This window comes from Protopterus annectens, chromosome 12.part0, assembly GCF_019279795.1.
Source record: "Protopterus annectens isolate FY-2018-M chromosome 12.part0, PAN1.0, whole genome shotgun sequence".
Classification (NCBI taxonomy): domain Eukaryota; kingdom Metazoa; phylum Chordata; order Ceratodontiformes; family Protopteridae; genus Protopterus; species Protopterus annectens.
The window spans coordinates 295,381,353-295,405,768 of NC_056746.1; the positions used below are offsets into that span (position 1 = coordinate 295,381,353).

General features: G+C 40.0%; 1 protein-coding gene across 2 annotated transcripts in view; it reads left to right on the plus strand.

The window, feature by feature from the left end:
- Positions 1–4,379: 4,379 nt before the first annotated feature.
- The window catches only part of LOC122816525 (E3 ubiquitin-protein ligase RNF31-like), a 1,306,074-nt gene continuing 1,286,037 nt past the window's right edge, over positions 4,380–24,416 (plus strand). For both annotated transcript variants that reach the window (XM_044089364.1, XM_044089365.1), the window contains exon 1: positions 4,380–4,575. In XM_044089364.1, the coding sequence (XP_043945299.1) occupies positions 4,381–4,575 (195 nt within the window). In that variant the 5' untranslated portion in view covers position 4,380. The remainder of the gene's footprint in view (positions 4,576–24,416) is intronic.

Sequence of the window (24,416 nt, forward strand, 5' to 3'; positions counted from 1 at the left end):
ACATATCTGCTGCATAGATGGACTCTTTCTGGTTCACAGTACTGTATGCCATTACTGTGCTGTGCTCAGGTCTGTTTGTGAATTGTGCAGGGCTTTGGTAAGTGGTTTAAATCACATACAAGTTTTACACAATTGTAATCAATGTTTACTAAACCCATCCGAGCAGACTATACTTTATGAGCTAAATATATATGTACAAATTACTGTCCATAACTTCTATGATGTTATTAATATCATCTCCAAATGTGTGCGCACATAGTTAGCCACGTAGCTGGAATGACAGGCATGATCTTATCATATCATAGTTGATATAATCTAACTGCCCAACATAAGTACAACTTACCTCGCCCTAATAACTTAGTGTTCGTGTGACTTATACTGGGGAAGTTGTCTGCAAAATATTGTGCAGCTTCCTCACACCCCTGTGTGCAGAACACTCTCAGGAAGGACAGGCAGGCTAGGCAATACATCCTGCTGAATACTCAGAAGAGTGCAGCTGGATGATTAGATGCAATATATATGTCTTCTGACACAAAAGGGACCTTTTCTTTCAAGAGATCTATACCTGGTACAAAGTGTAATGCTTGTGCAGAGCAAATTTGTTCTCCAAAAGGCCCACCCTACTTTCATCTTTGTTGCAACCATTACCTTAGACTATGTAATGATTAGCTCATGGCTGAACCATGTCATACATTGTGACATCATGCACTTACTGGGACAATTAGATAAAGTGCATTATTGATGGCATTGGTAAGAGATCAGCAAACCATCTGGATCATCTGTTTTGATCCCTTCAAAGGACTGATCAAGAATTGTACACAAGATTTTCGAGTTAACAGACCAAAACTCACTACAGCTGACAAACTCAGTCTCAGTGTGTGTGTGTGTGGGGGGGGGGTAAAGCAAGGCTGAACATGAAATAGACAAAGCAGTTGTCCAGTCAAGACATAGGTTCCACCACCAAATCTATTGTCTGAAGATCAAGATGGAAAATTAAGTCCAAAGAGAGTCTGAAATTATCGATTGCAGTGGAGACAACCTGAATGAAACAAAAGCTCCATAGAGGGTTTTCAGGTTTCGTTATCGGTCCATGAATTATAATCCCCTAAGGTCAGCCATCTTAGGGATTTATGAATTAAGGCAACAATGAAATCCAAAAACTCTTGCAGAAAATCTTGAGGGCAGACAATGCACAAAAAGAAGCAATTCACATATTACAGAGTCGTATACTCAAGGGTAACAGATCTTCCAAGATCCAATGCTGTCATCCTCAAATCCAGTAAACAAAAAATTGCCACTCCCACACCTAATCTGTCCTGTCTCGGTCTGTGGATAACATAATAACTTGGAGGAAAAGTAGCCCAAAGGCATGTCTCAGAGCAGTAAACTCCAACCAAGGTTACAGTAACACATAACAGGAGGATCTTTCAGAGTAAATTGGATATAATGCCCTGCTGCTTTCTGGAAAGTCTGGCGTTACATAAAATAGTTCTAGAAAGTATATTAAGGTGACAGGTCCTGCGTACTCATTAGAAATAACAATGTGACACCCAAAATCCTACAACAATGCTGGGGAATAACCTTGTTCCTCTAGTATTGGGGAGTGATAGGTGGTACAGAGGATCACTGCTATGAACTGTTGAACTACTTCCTGTGATACAGTGTGAGTCACTCAGCCTTCATTTGCCCATTGTGAGATACTGAGCAAGTCACTTAACCAGATAATACTTTGGGGAATTTCATATAGGCTCCTTAATGGTCTCCTCGACTACATGCGTAGTAACTACCTATTTACTTAAAGGTTTTGCAGCAAAAGGTGGCTATCTAGCTGGTAAGACCACCAAAACAGACATGTTTTATAAATTTTGGGGTTGTAACTTTGTGACCCCCTCCCTTGGTTCTATCTTAGGAGTTTAGATGAGAGGCTTCTGCAGTGTCCATTAACAGTTATCCCCACCTTGTCGATACTTACTGACGTTGCCACCTCTTTTGTCGCTCACACTTAGAAAATCTAGTTAATCGAGTTTGCAGTTAGTGTGACTGTATATAGATTTGTGCTAGAAAGAATCGTCCCTTACCTCGTGCACAGGGCTAATGCAGTTTACAAATAAATATATTCATTTGTTTAGATCTGAGTTATGCTGTTGATCTTGGGTGGGTCTGACATAAGGGTATTTCCAAGGCATAGTTGTTTTTTCCCTTATTGGGTATTATGTGAGTTCATTATAGATGTTGTGGATGTATGTAGTAACCTTGCGTATTGTGTCTGATTTTGCTTATAATACTGTCCTCAGAAGAATCTGTTCTATTTAGTGATGTTCATTTATTTTACACTGTCATGAACATATGCTACTTTCTTTTCTACTCGTAATAAAGGTGTTTCTTCTTTCTCTTTAATTTGTTGCAAAAAACCCAAAAAAAACAATATGGTTAAAAAATATTTATTTGTTGGACTGCTGGTGGGTATCGGAGTATTAACCCTCTGTGAGTTGCTACTATTTGTCTATGGTTAAAAGATAACATTATTCATGAATGGGCTCATTTCTTGTATTCCTTTTGTTTCTGAATTTAAACTTGCCTCTGTCAATACTTGCAGTTTATAATCCAGAAACTCTTACCTCCTGCTTACCGGCTTGCACCTTCTGTGATCCTTAAATCTTCTTCACTGATTTCTTCTTTTGTTTTGTTCTTACATCTTCTGGAAAAATATCAGAACTCCAGGCTATCCTGTGAGACAGAAAACATGTGGTGTTCCACAGAGGCAGTCTTTTTGAGGACTCGTATCCATTTACTTGTGTTATATTCTAAAGTTTCATCAAACTATTCCTTTCTTTTCTTGATCTTTATCCCACAAGCAAAGATGAGAGGTGAGTAGATTGTCACCCATGTTCACCAGCAGCTCCAGTTCTGCCTTTTGAGGGTCCATTTGCTGTATAAAGTGAATCATCTTTAATCTCATTTGCTCTGAATCTAAAAGAGGTCACCAACCAAGCTGACAAAATAGCAAGCTAGCTATATTATTTTCTGACAGTAAAACTGTTGGCTGGCCCAGGTTTTGGAAATCTGTGCACGTAGTTAGCACTCAGATGTTTGTATTCACATATGAGTATTTTTCATTGACAAAATATACTTCCAAAAATCTGCTTGAGTAAGTTCACTATATCTCCTTGACCATAGATATATAATACTTTCTTGCTGTGAAATGTCAGAATGCATAATAGTTTTACTGAATCACTGGAAAGTTAATATAAAACAAAACAAAAAACGTGTAACTAATGATATCAAATAGCAATTTTTTAGCAAATCATGAGAGATTATACGTATATAATTAAACAACATGTCACAAGCATAGCTAAAACCATTGTCCAAGCTGTCTTATGTGAACTGTTTCTCTGATCCATAACCTTGACAGTGCATCTATTAATGTGTTTATTTTATTTTATTTAACATTTTATAACTAGATAAGTGACCTCATCCATGGACTCTCTTCTGGTATTACCCAGGCCAGAATATCAAACAACAGTTTAGAGCTGTCAGTCTTCCTAGTCTTTGGGATATGGGAGGAAACTGGAATACTAGGAGAAAACATCCACAATCATGGAATGGCTAACTGGTTTGAATTATTAATAGAACCAATGGCACCATGTTGTCTGTGCAAAAAGGTAGACTCAAAGGCAAATCACAGAAGAGGCTTAAAACATGGTGTGCATACCTCAGCATCTTTTAATGAACTGCCTAATACATGCAGTCATATCATGCTCCCTTTAATATTAACAACCATTTAAAATATGGTGTGCTAATACACACACATATTTCTAGATATGACAGCTATATAAGTGTTTTAAGTTTTAAGTGAGGGTATTAGTGCCTAAAGTAGCAGTATCTTTGAATCATCACCAGTGATATAATAGGCTAGAAAGCATTTTTTGACTAATGGTGTGATTTGCTACAAGTTGCAAATATTTCTGCACTTGATCTAAATGTTGTGTTCTAAAGATATGGACACTGTACAGTCTAAGAAATGTCACATATTTTATATGCACAACCGAAAAGAAGAAAGCACAGAAAATGATGAAACAAAAGTGCAGAGGTGCCAAGATAATGGGATAAATATGTTTCATGGTGTGCAACTGATTGTTACTTTAGGTATTAATGTGTTGCTGAATAAACCTAGAGTGGCACCCTAAGTATTTTAACATACTCCATATTCAGGTAGGAGTGCTTTTAAAGAATTGTGGAAAACTGATTTGCTGCAGTAAGTTCATCCATGATATGAAACAAAAAGTATGTAAAGTGCATCTTTAATTTGAAAAGAAAGTATCAATGTGAAAAGGTATGTTCTGAGACGCAATGTATTCATTATTTAATGTTTCTTTGAAGATGTTGACATCTAGTCCTTTTAAACTGCCAGATGAAAAGTACTGGATTTTTCGCCTCCTAATAAATATTGAAGAGCGACACTTCAGTTTAGAAGAGGCAGCAGAAGCTGCACGGTCTAGCATCGACTTTGACTCAGCACTGAGATACCTCTCCCATGAATGTCCCATTTGTAATGAACAAGTTTCTTTCAACAAGGTACCGTAGTCTGACAAGTATGCAATATGTCTGACTTAATTCTGTTTTATTAAACTCATATGAATATGTAATTGTAAGATATTTTGAATTATTTACTGGTTGGGTAGTTAAGTTTAGCCCATTAGAGACTCTTATTTGCAGCATTTGAATACATGACCAGAAAAAATGTAATGCATTGTTATAAAATGTGCAAAAGGGACACACAGTATGTTCACATGTAGAGATATGTACACACCTACACTCACATTATTGCCTTGATACAATTATCATTCAGACATTCAGTTAGGTACAGCCTGAAGTTGTGGAAGTGAGAAGAGCATATGAACTCATTACCCTTCACTAAAACAGTTACTTAAAATTTCAGTCTTGATTAAGTAAAAGGAGTGTGCAGGCATCTTGCAAGAGTGGATAATGACACATGCTGAGGCTTTTAACCAGAACTGGATCATGGTCAAATGGACCCTAGGCAGGGAAATAGACTAGGCCCCTTCCCAGCCATCCCAGTGTCCCATTATTTGGTTCTCTCCCTCCATTTACCATGAACAGTGTTCCAGACTGTTAGCATTCATACCATTTTCTTCTTTACTTTTTGCAATGATTACAGAGATGTGGACTTGTATGTAAAACTTATTTAGTATTCTATAGCACAAACACTGATGGCCATTTGCTAAGCAAATAGCTGCACATTGAAAACAGATATATCACAAGCAACAGTAACCTTCCCTTGAAAATCACATTTAGTGAAAATGCATCTGGCAACCTATTAAACTACAATAGACACGCTGGAATTCATGTTTAGTTAACATATAGTGATGCACTTATTAACAACTATGTGAAGTGTACAGGAATTCAAAAGACAAATGTGTAACGCATTTGCTAACAGAATGGGACAGCCCACTTGACATGTTCCTTTTCAGGAGCAGCCCAGGAGTACTGTCTGGTGAAGTAACTTGGCAGAGACATGGAAGACAAATGAACCCTGAGGGAATGAAACCATGTACTATGGGATGGAAAGCAGCTCTTTACCATCTCATAACCTTACTCATCTGTACTATTAGACAAACTGTTGTAGCCCAAACAGTGCAGTTCACACGTGTGCTTACAAAAAAGATAGAATAAAAATGTATTCATAGTTAAAATATTAACATGAAACTCAGACTTCATGCTGTCCAATTCATTTGCATCTAAATAATAAACACATTGTCAACATTAAGGACACCAAGGATCACATCCAAAGAACATGGCTCATGTAAAAGTGCTCCTGTTTACTACAGTCAATTTCTTTCCCTTGCATTATAACTACTGAGGTTCATAGGTACTGTTTACTAGGCTTGCAGGCCAGGGGACCTTTGAGGAGCCTAGCCCAAATTTCCAGTTACCCCAAAGCACTGTCTGGTTGTGTGACTTGCTCATGGACAGGCATAAACATGAGGCAAAATCAGAGATATTCTACAAAAGTGGAGATAAATAAAATAAGGCTATTAGGCTATTCTAAGACACTTAAACCATTATCAGAACAGGTTTTGCATCAACGTGTATGTTGTAAAACTCTGACTGCAATTTTCAGTGATTTAACGAAGGGGAAAGAAGCTAGTGGCAGTTGGTGTAGAGGGTTAAGGCTCTTGCCTCCTGTCATCAAGGTACAAGGTTTAAGCCAGAGCAAGTCATTTAACGTAACTGCCCCCCCTAAAAAGGGCAATACACACACACACACACACACACACACACACACACACACACACACACACACACACATACTTCTGCTTAAAGCCTCATACCTGCTGTGGTCACACATGCTGTGTTCTGCTGTGAAATTATTTATTTATTTTATTTACAATTTGATTACCGGGGAAGTCCATTGGGTCGAATTGACCCATTTTCAGTGGAGGCCCGGGGAGAAAAGCTCCAAGATGCATTATACAATTTAAATACAAATGACAGTTAATATTAAAGCTCTTATGTAGAATAGTTACTCATAAATGCATTCAATATCATGCATAGTTAAATTCATTAAGCTTAAAGGTAGGGATCACACAGTTTCATTTGAGGAAAACGGATATGGTTTAGGTGTGGAAACAGTTTACATACAAACCTTTTAAGAAAATGTAAATATGTTTTATATACACACATCAACAGTAGAATGCTATTTACAATATTTACAAGGTTGGGCTGTGTGAGGGTAGCTGTAGGAGGTGAGAGCTAGGAGAGAAGCTATAGAAATTGTTGAGAGCTTAGATAGGCTCATAGGAAGATAACTATGAGAGTTGTAGAGCTTGGGAACAAGAGCGAGAACCCCCATGGATTAGGTTAGGTGAAGGCAAGTACATTTCCATTTAGTGGACAAGTGTTTGAATAGTTGGGTTTTGAAGTTTTCTGAGTTTGGTATGGTTCTTGGTGTGGAGGGAAGGTAGTTCCATTTTTTGCCTAGTGAGAAAGATAGGAGACGTTGGCCAGCAGGACGTTTAGGTTTATGGATAGTAATTAAGTTCTGATTTTCAGATCTGAGAGCTCTGTTGGGTGTATAAGGGGGAAGGATGTTATAGTGGGACATTTTGTTTGGTGAAATGAGTCTATGTGCAGTAGTGAGGTGGAGATAATCTAGGTAGTTTGGAAGTTCAAGCCAATTCAGGGATTGTAGGGTTAGGCAGTGATGGGTGGTATTTTTAGATTTAGATGCAAATTTATAGATTTTTGTTGTAGCAGTTTTCTAGTTTAGATGTGATAGAGGAGTACAGGTTGGTTAGGAGAGGGGCTCCGTATAATAAGGAAGGAAGAAGATAAGTCGAGGCCAGAGTTTTCCTGGTAGAGTTGGAGAGAAAGCAATTATTCCTATACAGCATACCTAGCTTTTGGTGGGTTTTCTTAATATTTTGTTGAATATAAATATCAAACTTGAGGTGTTCATCTACAGTAATACCAAGTAGTTTGGCAGAGGGGACTACTTCTATAGGTGAGTTGGTTTGACTATAGACTTTGAAGTTGTTTTTATCGTAGGAGAGGGTCTTTGTGGGAGGGAATAGTAGAATCTTTGATTTATTTACATTGAGAGAGAGGTGGTTTTGGTGCATCCAGATTTCAGTTGTTGAGAAGGCAGTTTGAGTTTTAGTCAGCAATTCTGAGAGGTTTGAAGCAGAGCAGACTAAGGTTGAATCGTCTGCATACCGAATGATTTTAGCATCAGGAATAGCAGTGTGGGGGTGCGGAGCTTGGCTGGCTTACTGAAAGCAGCATCTTTTGGAGCTCTATAAAAATGTACTAGCAAATATGATAAAAATTAATCTCGTTAATTAGGAACAGGAAAACTTCATAGATGAACTTCAATCTTCAAGAAATTCCTGAAAGTTTTTCCTGTCAAAATAAGTTGGAGACATGGTAATGGCCAGCTCAAAGAACTCACACTCAGATTCTACTCTGAAAAAAGAGATTCAATTGATGGCTTCTACACTACATGAGTTATCCTTGAAGATGGATAGATTCACAGACAATCTGGAAATTTTGAAGGAGAACTGTCAAAAACAAACAGATGTCTTCAAAGAATTATTAAAGCAACATCAAAATAAAATATCTGATATGGAAACTGCTCTGACTGACATTGATGGAAGACATAAAGAAGAAGAAAACCACTCAGAATCCCTACTACATCAAAATATCTGGCTTACCAACAAACTAGATGACCTGGAGAACAGGGAGAGAAGAACCAATATAAGAATTTTTGGCCTTCAAGAAAAAACTAGAGAGAGAAGACATTATAACCTTTCTAAACGCATGGCTGCCTGACCTTTTAGACTTAAAAGGATTGTCTTATTGAATAGAAAGGGCTCATAGAGCCATTGGGAAACCACAACCTGCTTCATCCAATACTCCACCAAGATCCATTGTGGTAAGATTTCTATCATTTCAAGATAAAGAACTAATACTAAAATCAGCTTGGAGAAAGAATCCACTGACATATAAACAAAGTAAGTTAAGATTTGATAATGACTACTCATCAAAAGTACTTGAGCTGAGAAAAAAATCCTGGCCTTTAGTTAAACTTCTTAAACAAAATAATTTAAAAGTACAACTAGTATATCCAGCTAAAATCAGAATTTTACACTCAAATGACTGGGGAAACTTCAACAATCTAGTGGAGGCAATATCATTTATCAAAAATAATATCATCTCCATTCCTGAAGAAATGGACAGGTCTAACACAACTAACCTAAAAGATCCTCAGAAAAAAGCACCTGGATTGATGTGAAAAAAAGAAACAAAGGACTGAACTTAAAAACATATCTTCTCTCAAAGATCCAACTAAGATATAATTCTCTTGTGCCACTTCAACTAAATAAGTATGTATACTATCCACTTATTCATTACAACTTTGTTATAATAATTTCTTTCATTAGTACAGTTATAAGCAACTTTAATACTGTCAAAGGTCCTAATATCATATGGTAATGAAAACGTATTCTGATATTATATCACAGTAGAGATCTCTAAAGTTGACTAGACTGCATATTATAAGTCAAAGTATTGGTTGGTACGGAGAGGATGTACAGCTGTCTTTATCTGACTGAATGCTGTTGTGAAATGAATGAGTCTGTTTGAAAGTTTTAGAGTTTAACTTTTCATATTTCCAGTCTTGAATAATATTTGGCAATTAGAAGTTGTTAATGGGAAAAAAAGTAGTTATGACACATATACACGACTGCCTTTTCAACTTGTTTACTATTGAATAAAATTTGTTGCGATCTATTTCAACTGGTTCTTTTGTACCAGGAAGTAATACTAGGCCAGACAAATTCAATCGAGAGTTTCTGTTTTGTTAGCCTTGAATGCTCTCGAGCTAGTACAACTGTCATCTCAATAGCAAACTCATTTTTAAATAAAAGAAAAAGAATGTAACTCTATACAGCACTCTCTTGCTTGTGATACATTCTCATTTAACAGTCAGATCTGCTTACGAGTAAATTGCTTAGAACTCAACACAAGCAACTCTCCTAACCTGATTTAGTATTTGTTTGCAGTACCTCATTTATACAGCGTTAAGAGACGACTCCCAGTTGAATTTGTTTGATTAGATTAAATTTGATTACGCTGGTGTATAATCTCTTTTTAATGTTCTGCAGTTTTAAAAATCACAGATGAAGGGAAGTAGCTAGATGTCCCTTCGTAATCATAAACAATATTCTCTCTTCCTATAACTTCCAACCTAGAAGGAAAACTAAATTAGACTTCCACTTAACATTTCTCGTATTGCTTCTGTAAGAACTAGAAATAGCTTTTGCTCAGATATTCATGCTTGACGAATTATACTACTTCACTGGATAAACTAGTAAAAATCCTTTACAAATAAATTAATGGACTGTCTTGCAAAATAGAGGTCAGAAGGGAAGCCAGTTCTTAGAGAGACATACTAATAATTGTATCTGATGGGAAACAGTATGTAGATCTATGAAAATGACAAAGTGCAGTAACACTCTTTTTAAAGAAATTACTATTACAGAAATGAAAGAAATACTATCATAAAGCATTCTGTCTTCACTTGGCATTTCTAAACTATCATATAAGAAATAGATTTCTTTAATAAGAGATATTAAATGTATCAATTTCCACGTTGATTGTTTTTACTGAATTATAATTTTTGAAACTCTAAAGAGTTGAATGCTTTTCTCACTAAAGCTAGAAGACTGAATAGAACTGTTTATATTAGCATTCTTATACTAAATACAGTAAACAGTCTAAATCTCACATTCTACTTATGCACTTTGTTTACTATGACTCTCACATGAGATTAATGGTTTTAAGTAGATAGATATCAGCTTTTGATTGTTATATTGATATAAACTATTGAAAACATATGTAGTCATATCGTAACTCATTCACTCAGCAGCTCAGGAAAAGCTGCCTGCTTAAAGGGGCACTGGCTCAGATTTTTTGCTAGAGGAGTTTGTTTACATTTTAGTACTCTGTAAGTCACATGTTCAGCTAGAGACAAGGTTTTCAGATAGCCTTTTTAGCATACTGCAGGTCAGATTACACAAACTCTCAGTGGGGGGTTTTAGAGGATATGCTTAGCATTTGCAGCTGCAGTTTGTCCTTTTGTATTTTCCTTCCCCCACTCATGAGCAATTAGATTAGCTGAATGACTGGATTTTACTCAGCTAGAGATGCTATCTTCTTGTCACACATAGACCTGCAGCCTCTTTAGCAATGAAGTGATAGCTACTTTACTATGTACTTGCTTTTGCAAATAAGTATTCAAGCCTAGGCAATAGTATTTTTCATGCTTGTTGCTACAAATGTTTTCCCCTCCACTATCAATTATTTTTCATACAGTGTGTTATTAGTGTTGCTTTTGTGTGTGTGTGTGTGTGTGTGTGTGTGTGTGTGTGTGTGTGTGTGTGTGTGTGTGTGTGTGTGTGTGTGATGATGTAGGTGCACTTTTATAGTCATACATATTTCCCTCATTTTACAGCACAGCATTGCTTTGGACAGTTGTGCCTTGCAAAGAAACATGTTGACTAACAAATGTCCAAATATTCTAAAATAATAAAATATTTGCATCTTTTCTCTAAAATGACATGCAGCTTTCAAACTGAATCTAATCACTGCTTGAAAAGTATTTTCTCATTAGCTGATGCTGTATGTTGTCCTTCCGAAATCGCACCATAACTATTTGTCTAATAGTGATTCCATCCTACTGGTTTTCTTTTCTCACTTTTTTCTATAATTCATTGTGGTAAAATGTTTTCAACTTTCACATCTTTCCTGCCTGTTTGACTACAGTACAGTTAATTTACACTGATTAGCATTTGAAAGCTGAAGCAAATGCAGTCTATACATTTCCCATATACTTTTTAGTACCATTCCGAGTATATTATAGTAGGTAATTACAGGGGCACTTTTACTAAGGCAGTAAAGAGTAAGTGCTGCAACCAAAAATCTCATGCCATCTATAACCCTATATTTTGACAAATAGCTACTATTATATGTATGTATGCATGCATGTATGTAACACAATATACATTTATGTTCATGCGGTTTGAAAATAACATCCTCTTCGTGTGTTACTGACAGACTTGAAATTCTAGGCATTCTTGAATGTCTATAAATTTCAGATATGATACATATCTGATAATGCAGATCGCAGTTGACAGACCTATTAATCACGTCTGTACATCAGCTACATGACAGCATCACATAACACAGTGTTTAGTACAGAGAAGTAACAAAACCTAAAAACTTATACAGATGCAATACTGTCATCTTGGAAGACTTAGCAGGACATGAGTGAACAACAGCATTTACAGGCCTGCCTGCCAGTACACTGGATGAACCCAAACCATACAACACACCCCAGGCCTGAATGAAAAATATTCTACTCACACAAACTGTATTGTCTAGACAGCTAAACTGCAGATATCATGTCAGTGACAGAACAGTGTTCTCACTCAGTATGTTACCTCTGGTGATGCTCTCATTGCTGTGACTGCAGATATGATGTCAGTGACAGAACAGTGTTCTCACTCAGTATGTTACCTCTGGTGATGCTCTCATTGCTGTGACTGCATATCTCATGCCAGTGACAGAACAGTGTTCCCACTCAATATGTCATCTCTGGTGATTGCTTTCATTGCTGTGACTGCATATCTCGTCAGTGACAGAACAGTGTTCCCACTCAGTATGTCACCTCTGGTGATGCTCTCATTGCTATGTACTGATAAGACCTACAGTGCTATACCCCAAACCTGAATGCATCAAATGAAAACAAGAACGTGTTGTCTCAGTCCAAGGATAGGACTGCCATCACCTTGTCAAATGTCCGCAACAGTACACACAAGGAATGGTCAGTGTGTTGATGTCACATTTTGGTCTATGCAAATGTCTGACATAATGCTGAGGGTCAGTTAAACATTAAAGGGTAATGCAGCCATAATGACTTATTATGGAGTACAATAATATTATGCCAGGTAGTACAAGATTTATACACTGTATACATAGTTTTCTGTCAATTCACTTTCCCAGCAATACAAACAGTTCTGCTGTTATCCTACAATGTGGAATTATACTTTTAGTACATCTGGATGCTGACTAGCCTGCATCACATTACTGTACTGTCCTTGTCTTCCACTCTGTTATCCACACCCTCATTTGTGTAACTACCTCTAAATGTAATCAATGTGTTCTGAGCATGTAATATATATATATATATATATATATATATATATATATATATATATATATATATATATATATATAAAATGTGTGTGTTGCGTGTGTCTGTGTGTGTGTACAATGAATAATCATCAATGAATTTGTTCAAAACACAAAACAATGAACAAAAACTCATTGGTGATTATCATTATCACCAGCTAAATCATAGTAATGGCAAATGTAAAACATGATTAGTGACTCTGTTTGCACCTGCATATTTACATATGTATCTCAATATTTAATTCAACATGCATACATACATATGTGTATGTATATATGCATACATATATTGCAATCTTTGTGCTTTTTTGCCTGAGTAATGTGCATGCATTTGCCTATGTATATGCATGCACATAGGCAATTTATTCATATAGGTACTTTTTTTATGTCTTTCGGCTTTTCCCGGTTAGGGTCACCACAGTGGAACTCCGGTCCGCTAATGATTGGCAGTAGAGTTTTACGTGCTGGCTTGCCGGGCCTAACGCACAACCTTCAACAAAGGAATGCCGATTTACGCATGTTGCCACGCAGAAGACGCTCTAACTGAGAATCGAACGTGCAATGTCAAACTCTGAGGCGACAACGCTACCGCAGCACCACCACCGCAGTACATCTTATAATTAACAGACATGGTTGATACTAGCATCCATACTCACACATACCAAAATAAAATATTTAAATTTTCACCCAAAAATAATGTACTTATGAAAGTATATATTAATGACCACACAAATTCACACTCGTGATTATACTACAGATATCTCCGAACTGGATGTGATGCATGCATTCCTCTCAACTATACAGATTTTTGCCTCTTATTTTTGGTCTGTTTCTCAAAATTGTGCTTTTCTGGCAAATCATTGAGGACCATAGTCAGAAAATAATCACAGACACTTTGGTTTCAGACTTTTTACCCCTGCAGGAGAACCATGCTAATGCAAAACCTGTTATTCTATCAATTTAAGTTTCTAAAAGCAATATTTAAAAAATGTCCCTATTTCGGGGCCTTTGGCCCTCCATTATTTATGGCTTTGTCCAGATTTTTGCTCTAACAGGTTGAAAGGTATGCCTGCATGATAGCACTTACTGCAAAGTTTAGCATTACACAGTGTGCTATTTTTAATTGCTGAATACCCGCCTACTGTGTTTTATGTAATGTAAGAGTAGCAACAATGTACACAGATTACATGGTACCTGTAAGCAAACATTTGTGTATTTTAATAAAAAAGTAAAACAAATAGGTTTGTACTGTACTCTCTAAGGTACCCTGACTTAAACTTAATCTCTGTATGAAATCATTTAATTTATACCCATTATTCAGCTTTGTGCTTGTTTGTTTACCTATTAATTTCAGTTTGGTAACCAAGAAAGTGGATTGACTGACAGACTCTTTTCAATCGCAACCTGACCTCCATGGTACAAGACACAAACAGAAAATGGAAAATAGAATAAAGTATTATACCACTTTTTGAAGGAATGTCAAACAGTTTGGCAAAATGCAGAAGTGGAATTCAAGCACGATGATGGATAAAGATAAAAAGAAATGAAGTGAGAGCAAACTATAGCTATAACTTTGAAGACCAAACTAATAAAACTGGACAGACAAACAATGTGAGACAAGATCCAGAACATTTTGGAAAAAAACATATACAACTACATTGCACATAGTACGCAAATGCCACAGATATAGCTAACCTGGTGGCAGACAGGTTCAGTGAAAGCTTCACCCCCCCTGTCCCTTCATCAGTAAACCAGGACATCCCCAGCACCTGCCCTCTCAAAGGCAAAAAATACAGTCTCCATAGGACCCGATAACATCCCTGGCTGCATCCTGCATGAATTCAGGCATGAGCTCTCAGCTCCATTAGACACCCTACTCAACCAAAGCCTGAGCATCAGCTTCATCCCAGCTGAATGGAGGACAGCCACTGTTATCCCTTTACACAAAGGTGGAGCTTCCACTGACCCAGGCAATTATAAGCCCATCAGCCTAACTAGCCTGATCTGCAAGGCCATGGAACGCATCATCATGGACAAAGACACTGGCAACTTCCAAAAGCTTCACCCCTCACAGTTTGTTTTTGTCAAAGGGAGATCATGCCTGTTAAACTTGGTCAACTTCTTTGAAACAGTCACCAAAGACATAGATGAGGGGTTGACAGTGCACAGCATCTACCTTGACCTCAACAAAGCCTTTGACACTATTCCTCGGGCATAATAGATGAACTCTCCTAGCTAGGCATCAACCTGTATGTTACCAGATGGGTAGCTAACTGCCTCACTGATAGAACCCAGTCAAAGTAGGGGAAGCCACCTCTAGTAGTAGACCAGCAACTAGCGATGTACCCAGAGGATCGGTCTTGGGGCCTATACTGATTGGGATGTACTTTTTTGAGGTGCAAGCCAAAACCAGTAGTTTGGGGCTGACCAGGTTTGCAGATGACTGCAAGCTGGGTGCTGTCTTAATTTCCCCTAGTGATGTGAACATCCTCCAAGAGGGCCTTACCCAAACTAATGACTGGTGCCAGAAGCATGGCCTCAAACTGAATGCCAAGAAATGAATCATTATCCTCTTTGCAGAAAATGTCATCCCCACTAATTATCACATTAATAACAATGTATTAAGCATGCGATCAGTTGTGAAGGACTTGGGCACACAGGTTGATAGCAACCTGACTTTTGACCATGATGTTGCCTCTGTTGTACGGAAGGCTTTCTACATGGTCCACCTCATAAATAAGGGTATTTCATCCAGGAACAAGGAGGTCAAAACATCCCTGTACTCCTCCCTTATCAGACCCATTATTGAGTACAATGCCCCCTTCGGCATATACCTTGCCAAGCACATGCAGCAGTTGGACAGACAACAGAGGTTCTTGACCAGGAAAATCCGGGGTCTCAAACACCTGTCCTATACAGATAGGCTAAAATCCCTATCCCTCTACTCAGTCTTATACAGACTGCTCAGAGGTGACCTGTGTCTGGCATACAAGGCCATTTCAGACCCAGCCTTGATGGAGTTCCTGCATACCCATAGCAAACAGACCACATGCATATATGGAACCATAGAAGTCCATACAATGGCATGCAGGTGACATTGTCTGTAACACGCCAGGAATGATATGTCCCCACAGGAAACCTGGCTACAAACACATAGCACAAAGTGTGGTACAATACAATAAATGTCCCAATGGTAGTTAAGCTGTAGCCATACCTATTGAGTTGTGTGAACATTTTGCTGCCACAGATATAGTGGGGGGGGGTGACAGAGATATGTATTAAGAACTATGGTAACCTTGCTGTATGAGTTGCTCAGACCTGTTTCCATTTTTATGTCTTTCAGGCAAGATGTCACATGGCAGGTTACCTGTGTATTTAGCGGATAAAAATGAAGTCATCATCAACCACCTCGTACAGCACTACCAGGTGCTGTTTTGAAGCACAGCCCAATAGCAGCAGGTGCAGACCATCCTGTGGAATGATCTAGTCCACAGGGTCAATGATGTCGGCCTGCATAACTGCAGTTATGAGCAGGTCCGGCATCATTACAGCGACCTGCTCCGCGATGCCCGCCGGCATGCTGCTGCAGTCCAGTGGATCACCTTGCAACGGGGGGGGTCATGCCATCCACCCCCCCGACACGTGTTCAGGAGCCCCTCGTCAGCCTTGTGGCACCTGCCCACTCACACATGCAACAACTAGCAGAGACCAAAGTGGAAGTGAGTGATACCCACACACCGGCTGAGGAGTGTGCAGATAAGGCCACAGGGCACATCAGTAGACCACTGTTACATATCCATCTGCATCTGTACAGGTAGATCATGCATATGTGACATGACATATATATAGTCTGTTGCTGCGTAATAGTAATAAACAGATGTGTATAAGCTGTAGTATTGTGGACTTGTACTGTTGATGTACTGTAATGCTGCACCCACCGTGTACCAATGCCACAGCTGTGGCTACTGACATCACATCTCTCACACTCTTATGTAGATCCCTCTGATATACCACCAAGGCAACAGCCTGTAGCTGGTGAGTATGGTTTATGTTCATGCTTGCCAATACACCAGTCATGTAATGGCTATGGTATATTCTATGCACACATCTAACACACCTACCCATAATGCATGCCGTACATGTTCACGTATTGTTGCTCTTAACTACAGTGCATCACAGTGGTGACCATAATGGTGTATCTGAAGGTTATGCCAGACACCTGCAATATAGCTAACATCCTGTCATTGTAAAATGTGTTCACAGGCATGAGCATAATGGTGGGACAAATGACCTACAGTAGGGACATGTGTGAAACATCACCCATATACAGTGCTACAGTAGTGTATATACCAGTATTACAATGGCAACTCTCACAGATCTACACTACAGTATATCATAATACAGCGGTCCACAAGCCTTACAACTTGCAATGTGGTCCCAACATGAGCAATCAGTGTGTAATATGGAATCGTAGGTTAGGGCAGTAAATATGGGGAATACATAACTTAAACACTGGAAGCATATGTGTGCACACACTCCAGATAAAATATGGTGGAAGCAGCTGTCGAGGTACTGACTGCATGCATTTGTCATGGATATGCACCATTCAGCAAGTAAACATCCCAATGTTGCACCACTTATTGGTCTGCTGTCCAAGACATTTGGCCATCAAATGTGCACACTTACCTGCAACAGAGGCAGGTGTGGCTTGCACACATCTTACATGACATGGCTGGGCCCCATACCTAGCAGGTAGCACGCATGAGCTGGAAATGCAGCCATACCTCACCATTGCATATGCCATGGCAAACTGTGCAGACAGTCATTTATGGGACAGGAATGATGTAGGAAATAAACAGATGGCCATCCAAGACAAATAATGTCACATGTAGCAAACTGGTCATGCGGGCTGCCCAGTAACATGCCACAACACTGAGGGGGGTTAGAGGAATGTCTAGCAAGTACTGGCTGTGCATGTCCCATGTCAGCAATTGCCTGAACTCTGCAAGCGTGTGGCCTGTGGGTTAGAGTAATCAGATCTGACAGTTGTACCACAGGAAAGATCAGCCAGGCCTCTCTAAAGGTAGTGTATGCATAACAGAAGAGGTTCCCAAATGTCATGCGTTGCTATGTGTACTGGTGTACCATGACCATGTTGGAAACCTACAGACAGTATCATGTAAGATACATGTGCTGCACAACCAATGCCTCACCCCACCTCAAGTCCACCATCCCCATCTGTACTGAGCCGTTGCCAGTATACATCTGTATGTTTGCCATTCATTAGCTGGGACTAGGCTGTTACATGTGGTGCTTAGTGTTTGGGACACTGCAAACTGACACACATGTGTAGGCCATAGTTGTCAAGCATCTGCAAAAAGGCTGAAGGTGGGGTGGGGGTGTCATCATGACACACTAGCGCACTGCAGCAGGGATCCTAAGGATGCTATGAATGACTGTATCTGCACACAGTCAGGTTCAGGAACTATGGCCAATGTAACTTTGACTCCACAGCAATAGTAATGGCAGTGTGTCAACTCCAAGGGATGTGCACATGAGTTGACCTTGCAATCATGCAGGGTTGGGAGACATGTGTAGGGTAGACTGACCATATATGGCAAATGCAGATGGCCCCATGCTAGTATACCCCTGCCAGGAATAGTGACTGCTGTAGTACACATAACAATAGGTGCAACAAACGATCATGATAAGGGCATGCACACATATGCACCCACAGAGTGTATGCATCGCTGTCAGCATCTGCACACCTAACACATTTGTTAGACACTGCATTTGAATGTACAGGACATGTGTGACATATCAGGCTCATGTAATGTAACATATGCAGTGATGTGGTCCCATGGCATATCAAGGAAGAGTGCGTCATATCAGTAAGGGTGTGTACACTCTCCATAGCCACTATAAGGTTTGGGGTAATGGGGTCTGTGTGTACTATCTTGGTGCAACCTCACCTGAAGGTGTGTGGGTGGGGGGGGTTATTTTGTCTGTAAGTGCAATCTGGTGGAGTGGAGGGGGGGTTGATGCATGTAGGATGTGTGTGTTTGTGTGGGTGTCATGTATGCACATGTATGATTGTGGGGTTGTTCATACGTCAGTACTTCCCTTTGGAATCGTGCAGAACATGGACATGGACTGACACATGAGACACCAGGAATACTTGTCTGATGTGTAATCACAGGACAGCTGATAGTATAATAAAGTCTGTAGCATGGAATGTGCATTGGGAGGGAAACTAGTCACCAGGTTTACCGTTAAAACTGCAATAAGCAGAAAGGTGAATGACTACCCACATATGCAGCACTACAGATGCATTGGGGAATTACTAGACAGCACCAGGGAGTGTATCCATATATTACTGTTGACCACATAATAAGTTGCTTGAGCAGATCTTGCATCTACTGAGCAATAGTTATGTATGACACTTCAGTGCATGACATTATGGAGTGAACGTAGTAGCCCCTAACATATGTGGGCCATGTTCACGATGTCCGGACATACCCAGGGTGAACAGCAGTGAGGCCTTGTAAAACCTACTAGAATCAAATCAAGGAGGTAATGGAGTAACAGGTCTTGTGTTGTGATCATTTGTCTAGGCATTTACAAGAATGATACATTAATGAGTGGTATTAATGAGTGTATGTTACCAAGTGTGAAGCAGGATGGGGAACCTACGTGAATAAACATGGGACTGTCTGTAAACTCAGGGACAGGTAGGTATTATGGTGGAATTATAGTGTGTGTGTGTGTGTGTGTGTGTGTGTGTGTGTGTGTGTGTGTGTGTGTGTGTGTGTGTGTGTGTGTGCATGTGTGTACTGTTATGCAATGCTTTACAGGTCTAAGTGCATTTCTTGTTTTCCCCTCAAAGGTGGTGAGGTGGGTCAGGGTCCCTCCTGCAGGCAATCTGATGTTGGTGTCCATACAGACACCAAAAATGATGATAGGACTGTTGAGGCACAGGCGGTGTTGTCAGAAGCAGAAACTGCACCATCATTTGACATCCCCCTGTTATCCACCCCAGCCCCAAACACAGTCACAGTGCCTATAGATACCCCATCACCAGTGGCTATAGCAGAGGGACAATTGGAAGTTGGTGGCAGTGCACAGGAGAGTGTGGTATCTATGAGTCTGGACACAGTAGGCATAGCCGGATGTCTAGCAGGGCATCACATAAGCAGATGTACCAGGGTGCTCATGGGAGGGCCGCTGGTCATCATGCCCCTGGCAGAAGTGCCACAACTGGTACCACCAGATGCACGTTTCAGACCGTCATGGGGGCTAGGCATTTATGGAAGTGTGCACCAGACAGGGTCGGAGGCTGCAGAGGCCTGCTCTCTCATCTGTAAGTGACAACTTCCATGAACTTGCAGGTGCCCTCCGTGATTATACCGAAGTCATGGATAGCCGGTTGGGTGAGACGGTGGGCTTCATCGACCGTGGCTTGTCCGTGCTAGAATATGTGGTGGTAGTGGAGTGACGGCCGTGTGGACGTAGGCCAGCAACACCAACAGCTGGCAACTGACATGGACGTGCAAGGACACCAAGCTGCTGATGCAGTGTCAGCACCAGCCCCAGTACTGCGGGGGGAGCTGTCCACACTACACCCCAGCAGGCCACGTTCACATGAGCCGGGCCAGTCCCGGGAGGGACCTGGTTCCAGCAGACATATGTCATTATCAGGGGAGAGTAGCACATCGAGGCCTATAACTGGACATGCCCATGTAACCCCTGGCAGGCACAGTCTGAGTGTCCGTGGCCAGAAGCTGTGAACTTGGGAAGGCATCTCGGATCAATACTAGCAAGAAACTACGATCCCTCATAAAATCATCTAAGGCCAGCTTCGAAAGAAAAATTGCACAAGGCGCTAAAGATAATCACAAGGCCTTCTTTAGTTATGTCAGGAACCTGTGTGGCAACTCACAGATATGCTCTGAGTTAGTGCAAAATGACAAAAAAATACACTGAACTCACAGACATTGCCAACATCCTGGCAGACAGGTTCAGTGCAAACTTCTCCCCCCTTCCCCCCCAAAAGAGCAAATGTCTATCCCAACAAAGTGTAGCCTCCCTGACATCACAGATGCGCAGGTGAGAGCTGCCCTCTCCAAAGCGAAAAACACAGCATCAATGGGACCAGACAGTATCCTGGGCTGCGTCTTACACGAGCTCCAAGAAGAACTGAACCCTCGCAAAGTCACTGTTCAATCTCAGCCTTACTACAGGATATGTACCCGAGGAATGGCGTACAGCAACAGTGGTCCCACTCCACAAAGGTGGTGCCACAATGGATGCCGGAAACTATCGCCCTATAAGCCTGTCTAGCTTGATCTGCAAAGCTATGGAGCGTATCATCATGGAACTCATAAACAAAGACATTGGGAACCTCCAAACACTGGATCCTACCCAATTTGGCTTTTTTAAGGGCAGATCTTGCCTCTTGAACCTGGTCCACTTCTTTGAAACAGTCACCAAGGCCACAGATGAAGGGAAGGTAGTCCACACAGCCTACCTGGACCTCGCAAAAGCCTTCGACACAATACCCTACTCTGGCATCATAAATAAGCTCACTAGCTTAATATCAACCCCTATGTCACAAGATGGGATGCAAACTGGCTCAGGAGGGATAGAACCCACATGGTCAGAATTGCAGGTGCCATGTCAGACTATAAACCAGTTACAAGTGGCATCCCACGAGGCTCAGTCCTGGGACCTCTCTTGTTTGGCATATATTTCTCTGAGGTACAGGCTAATACGGGAGGACTATGGCTGACCAAGTTCGCAGATGACTGCAAACTGGGTGCCATAATCGACTCGCCAGCTGACACAAGCATCCTCCAAAAGGGTCTCACAGAGACGGATAACTGGTGCCAGAGCCATGGCCTAAAGCTAAACGCCAAAAAGTGCATAGTCATCCCCTTTGGGAAAAATAAAGTGCCCACAAATTACCACATAGATGGTAATCCATTATGTATGGAAGACGTAATTAGGGATTTGGGGACCCAAGTAGATAGCAATCTCTCCTTTGACAATCACATTGCCAAACTGGTTAGAAAGACCTTCTATATAGCCCACCTTATCACGAAAGGGTTCACATCTAGATCAAGAGAGGTCATTGTGCCCCTCTACTCATCAGGCCCATAATTGAATACAATGCCCCATTTGGGATGTACCTTACCAGACACCTGCAGCAACTGGAAAGACCCCAAAAGTACCTCACCAAGAGGATCAAGGGACTCTGACAGATGCCCTACGTAGTTAGGCTAAAGAAACTCCAGCTCTACTCAGTTGCTTACTGCCTACTCAGAGGTGATCTGTGCCTGATGTATAAAGCCATGTCCAAACCAGAATTAATGGACATGCTCCACCTCAGGAAATCCAAATCCCTTAAGAGCTCCACGCTCCAGGGACTTAAACCTCAGCACAGAAATAAATAGGACATGCCGGAGGGACAGATTCATATCCCAGAGGCTCCCCTCACTCTGGAACAAAATCCCAGTCCATGTCAGGCAGAGCCCCTCAATGACCCTCTTCAAGAGAAATCTTGACGAGTGGATGGGAGATAGTAGGTTTACCCCTGGGATCTCTTCTGTGTCCCTACTAGACAGAGGCACAGTAAACTAACCTTAAAAGGGCTATCTTCTGTGACCTACTATACAGAGGCACAGTCAACTAATCTAAAAGGGTGGCAAAAGCCAAACACACTCTGGCTAGAATTATAAATGCCCTAGGGCAGATATATATATATATATATATATATATATATATATATATATATATATATATATATATATATATATATATATATATATATATATATATATATATATATATATATATATATATATATATATATATATATATATATATATATATATATATATATATATATATATATATATATATATATATATATATATATATATATATATATATATATATATATATATATATACATATATATATATATATATATATATATATATATATATATATATATATATATATATATATATATATATATATGGGTTCATGTCATTTGATCGACAGTTCATTTGATCGACAGTTCATTTGATCGACAAGCATTTTAGGTGGGGGGCTTCACCCCCCACACCCCCCTAACTATATATATCAACTCCAGGGTCGCACAACATTGGGGAAGGGGGCAAATGCTTGTCGATCAAATGAACTGTCGATCAAATGACATGAACCCATGTATATATATATATATATATATATATATATATATATATATATATATATATATATGATAAAATATAAACGGCAAGAGCAAAACACAGTAGATAATCCTAAATGGCATGTAAATATCCTCGATACTTCAATAGTCGCAGTATATCAAGAGACAGCAACAAACGATGCAGCAACTAATTCAGTATAGGAATGTATAAATTTAATAATAATACACAAACAGGTTAGCGCTTTCACCATACGGCTTGGTATATATGTAGAATATGTTAGAAAAGCAAAATGACAATATGAAAAATAACATAAAAAATATAAAAAATATATAAAATATATATAAACTATATTGGGCCAGATTCAGGAAGCCTCCGTGTAAGAGTTATAACTCTTACACGGAGGCTGCAGTTAAACGGTGTGATGTCAGCATGTCATGCATATGCATGAGGTGCATGAGGCATGCTGAATCACACTGTAACTCTTACACGGTCCGTGTAAGAGAGTAGGGGGCGTGTCCGTAGGCTAAGCCCTGCATGCGGACACGCCCCCGGCAGTGTAGAATGGCTGAAAGTAAACAGCCACGAGAGAGGCCATGGAAATGTAAATAAACACACTACACAACACATTTCCCCACAGACCATCAGTGTACAAAGTGAACAGAGGCTATAAAATGAAAATAAAAACTGTTTTATTTTTTTTAAACCCCGTAAATGTGTGCTACTGTGTGCGCTCGTGTGCGCGGGTGTGCTACTAGCGCAATTGCAGTTAGTAGGCAGTGGAGAAGGATATGAGAACTAAATATGCAAAGTAAGCCAAGAAGAAATAGCTTAGCGGTAGAGTTTCCGGCTTAAGAGTAGGCAGGCAGGGTTCGAGCCCACACAACAACCTTTTTTTTTGTAAATAAGCAGTAAAAAGGCCCCTGACAGTATTGTACAAATGTAAAAGTATACCCTTTTGTAAAATGGAATGAAATGGAGCATATATTCTGAAGTAACACAATAATAAAAAATATTTAGAAATGTACTGATAGCTAAGCTGCAGTGAGACAGAGTGCTTGTAGCTGAGTAGTGTTTAAAAAGCTGCAAATTGCTTGCCCGTAGCTAAGCACTGGTTTAACAGGCTCAAACTGTGTGCAACTAGCTGTGCTTAGCTTAACATGTGTGTCACGAGCCAATTAAGGTTTATCCCAGCGCACACCGTTTGCGCGCCGCTCCCACAAGCCAACTGCCAGTGCGCATGCGTTAGCTCCGCGCAAACGAGCGCAGACCTGGTTTTAAGTGCTTAAAAGTGCTTTTGGCATGTTTGATTGACAGGTCCTCAATTCATGTCTAGACAGTCTTGAAAATTAAAAATCAGTGGTCAGATTCAAACCCAGGATACCATGCACTAGAGTCAAGGTACTAAACCACTAAGCCATGACAGCAGTA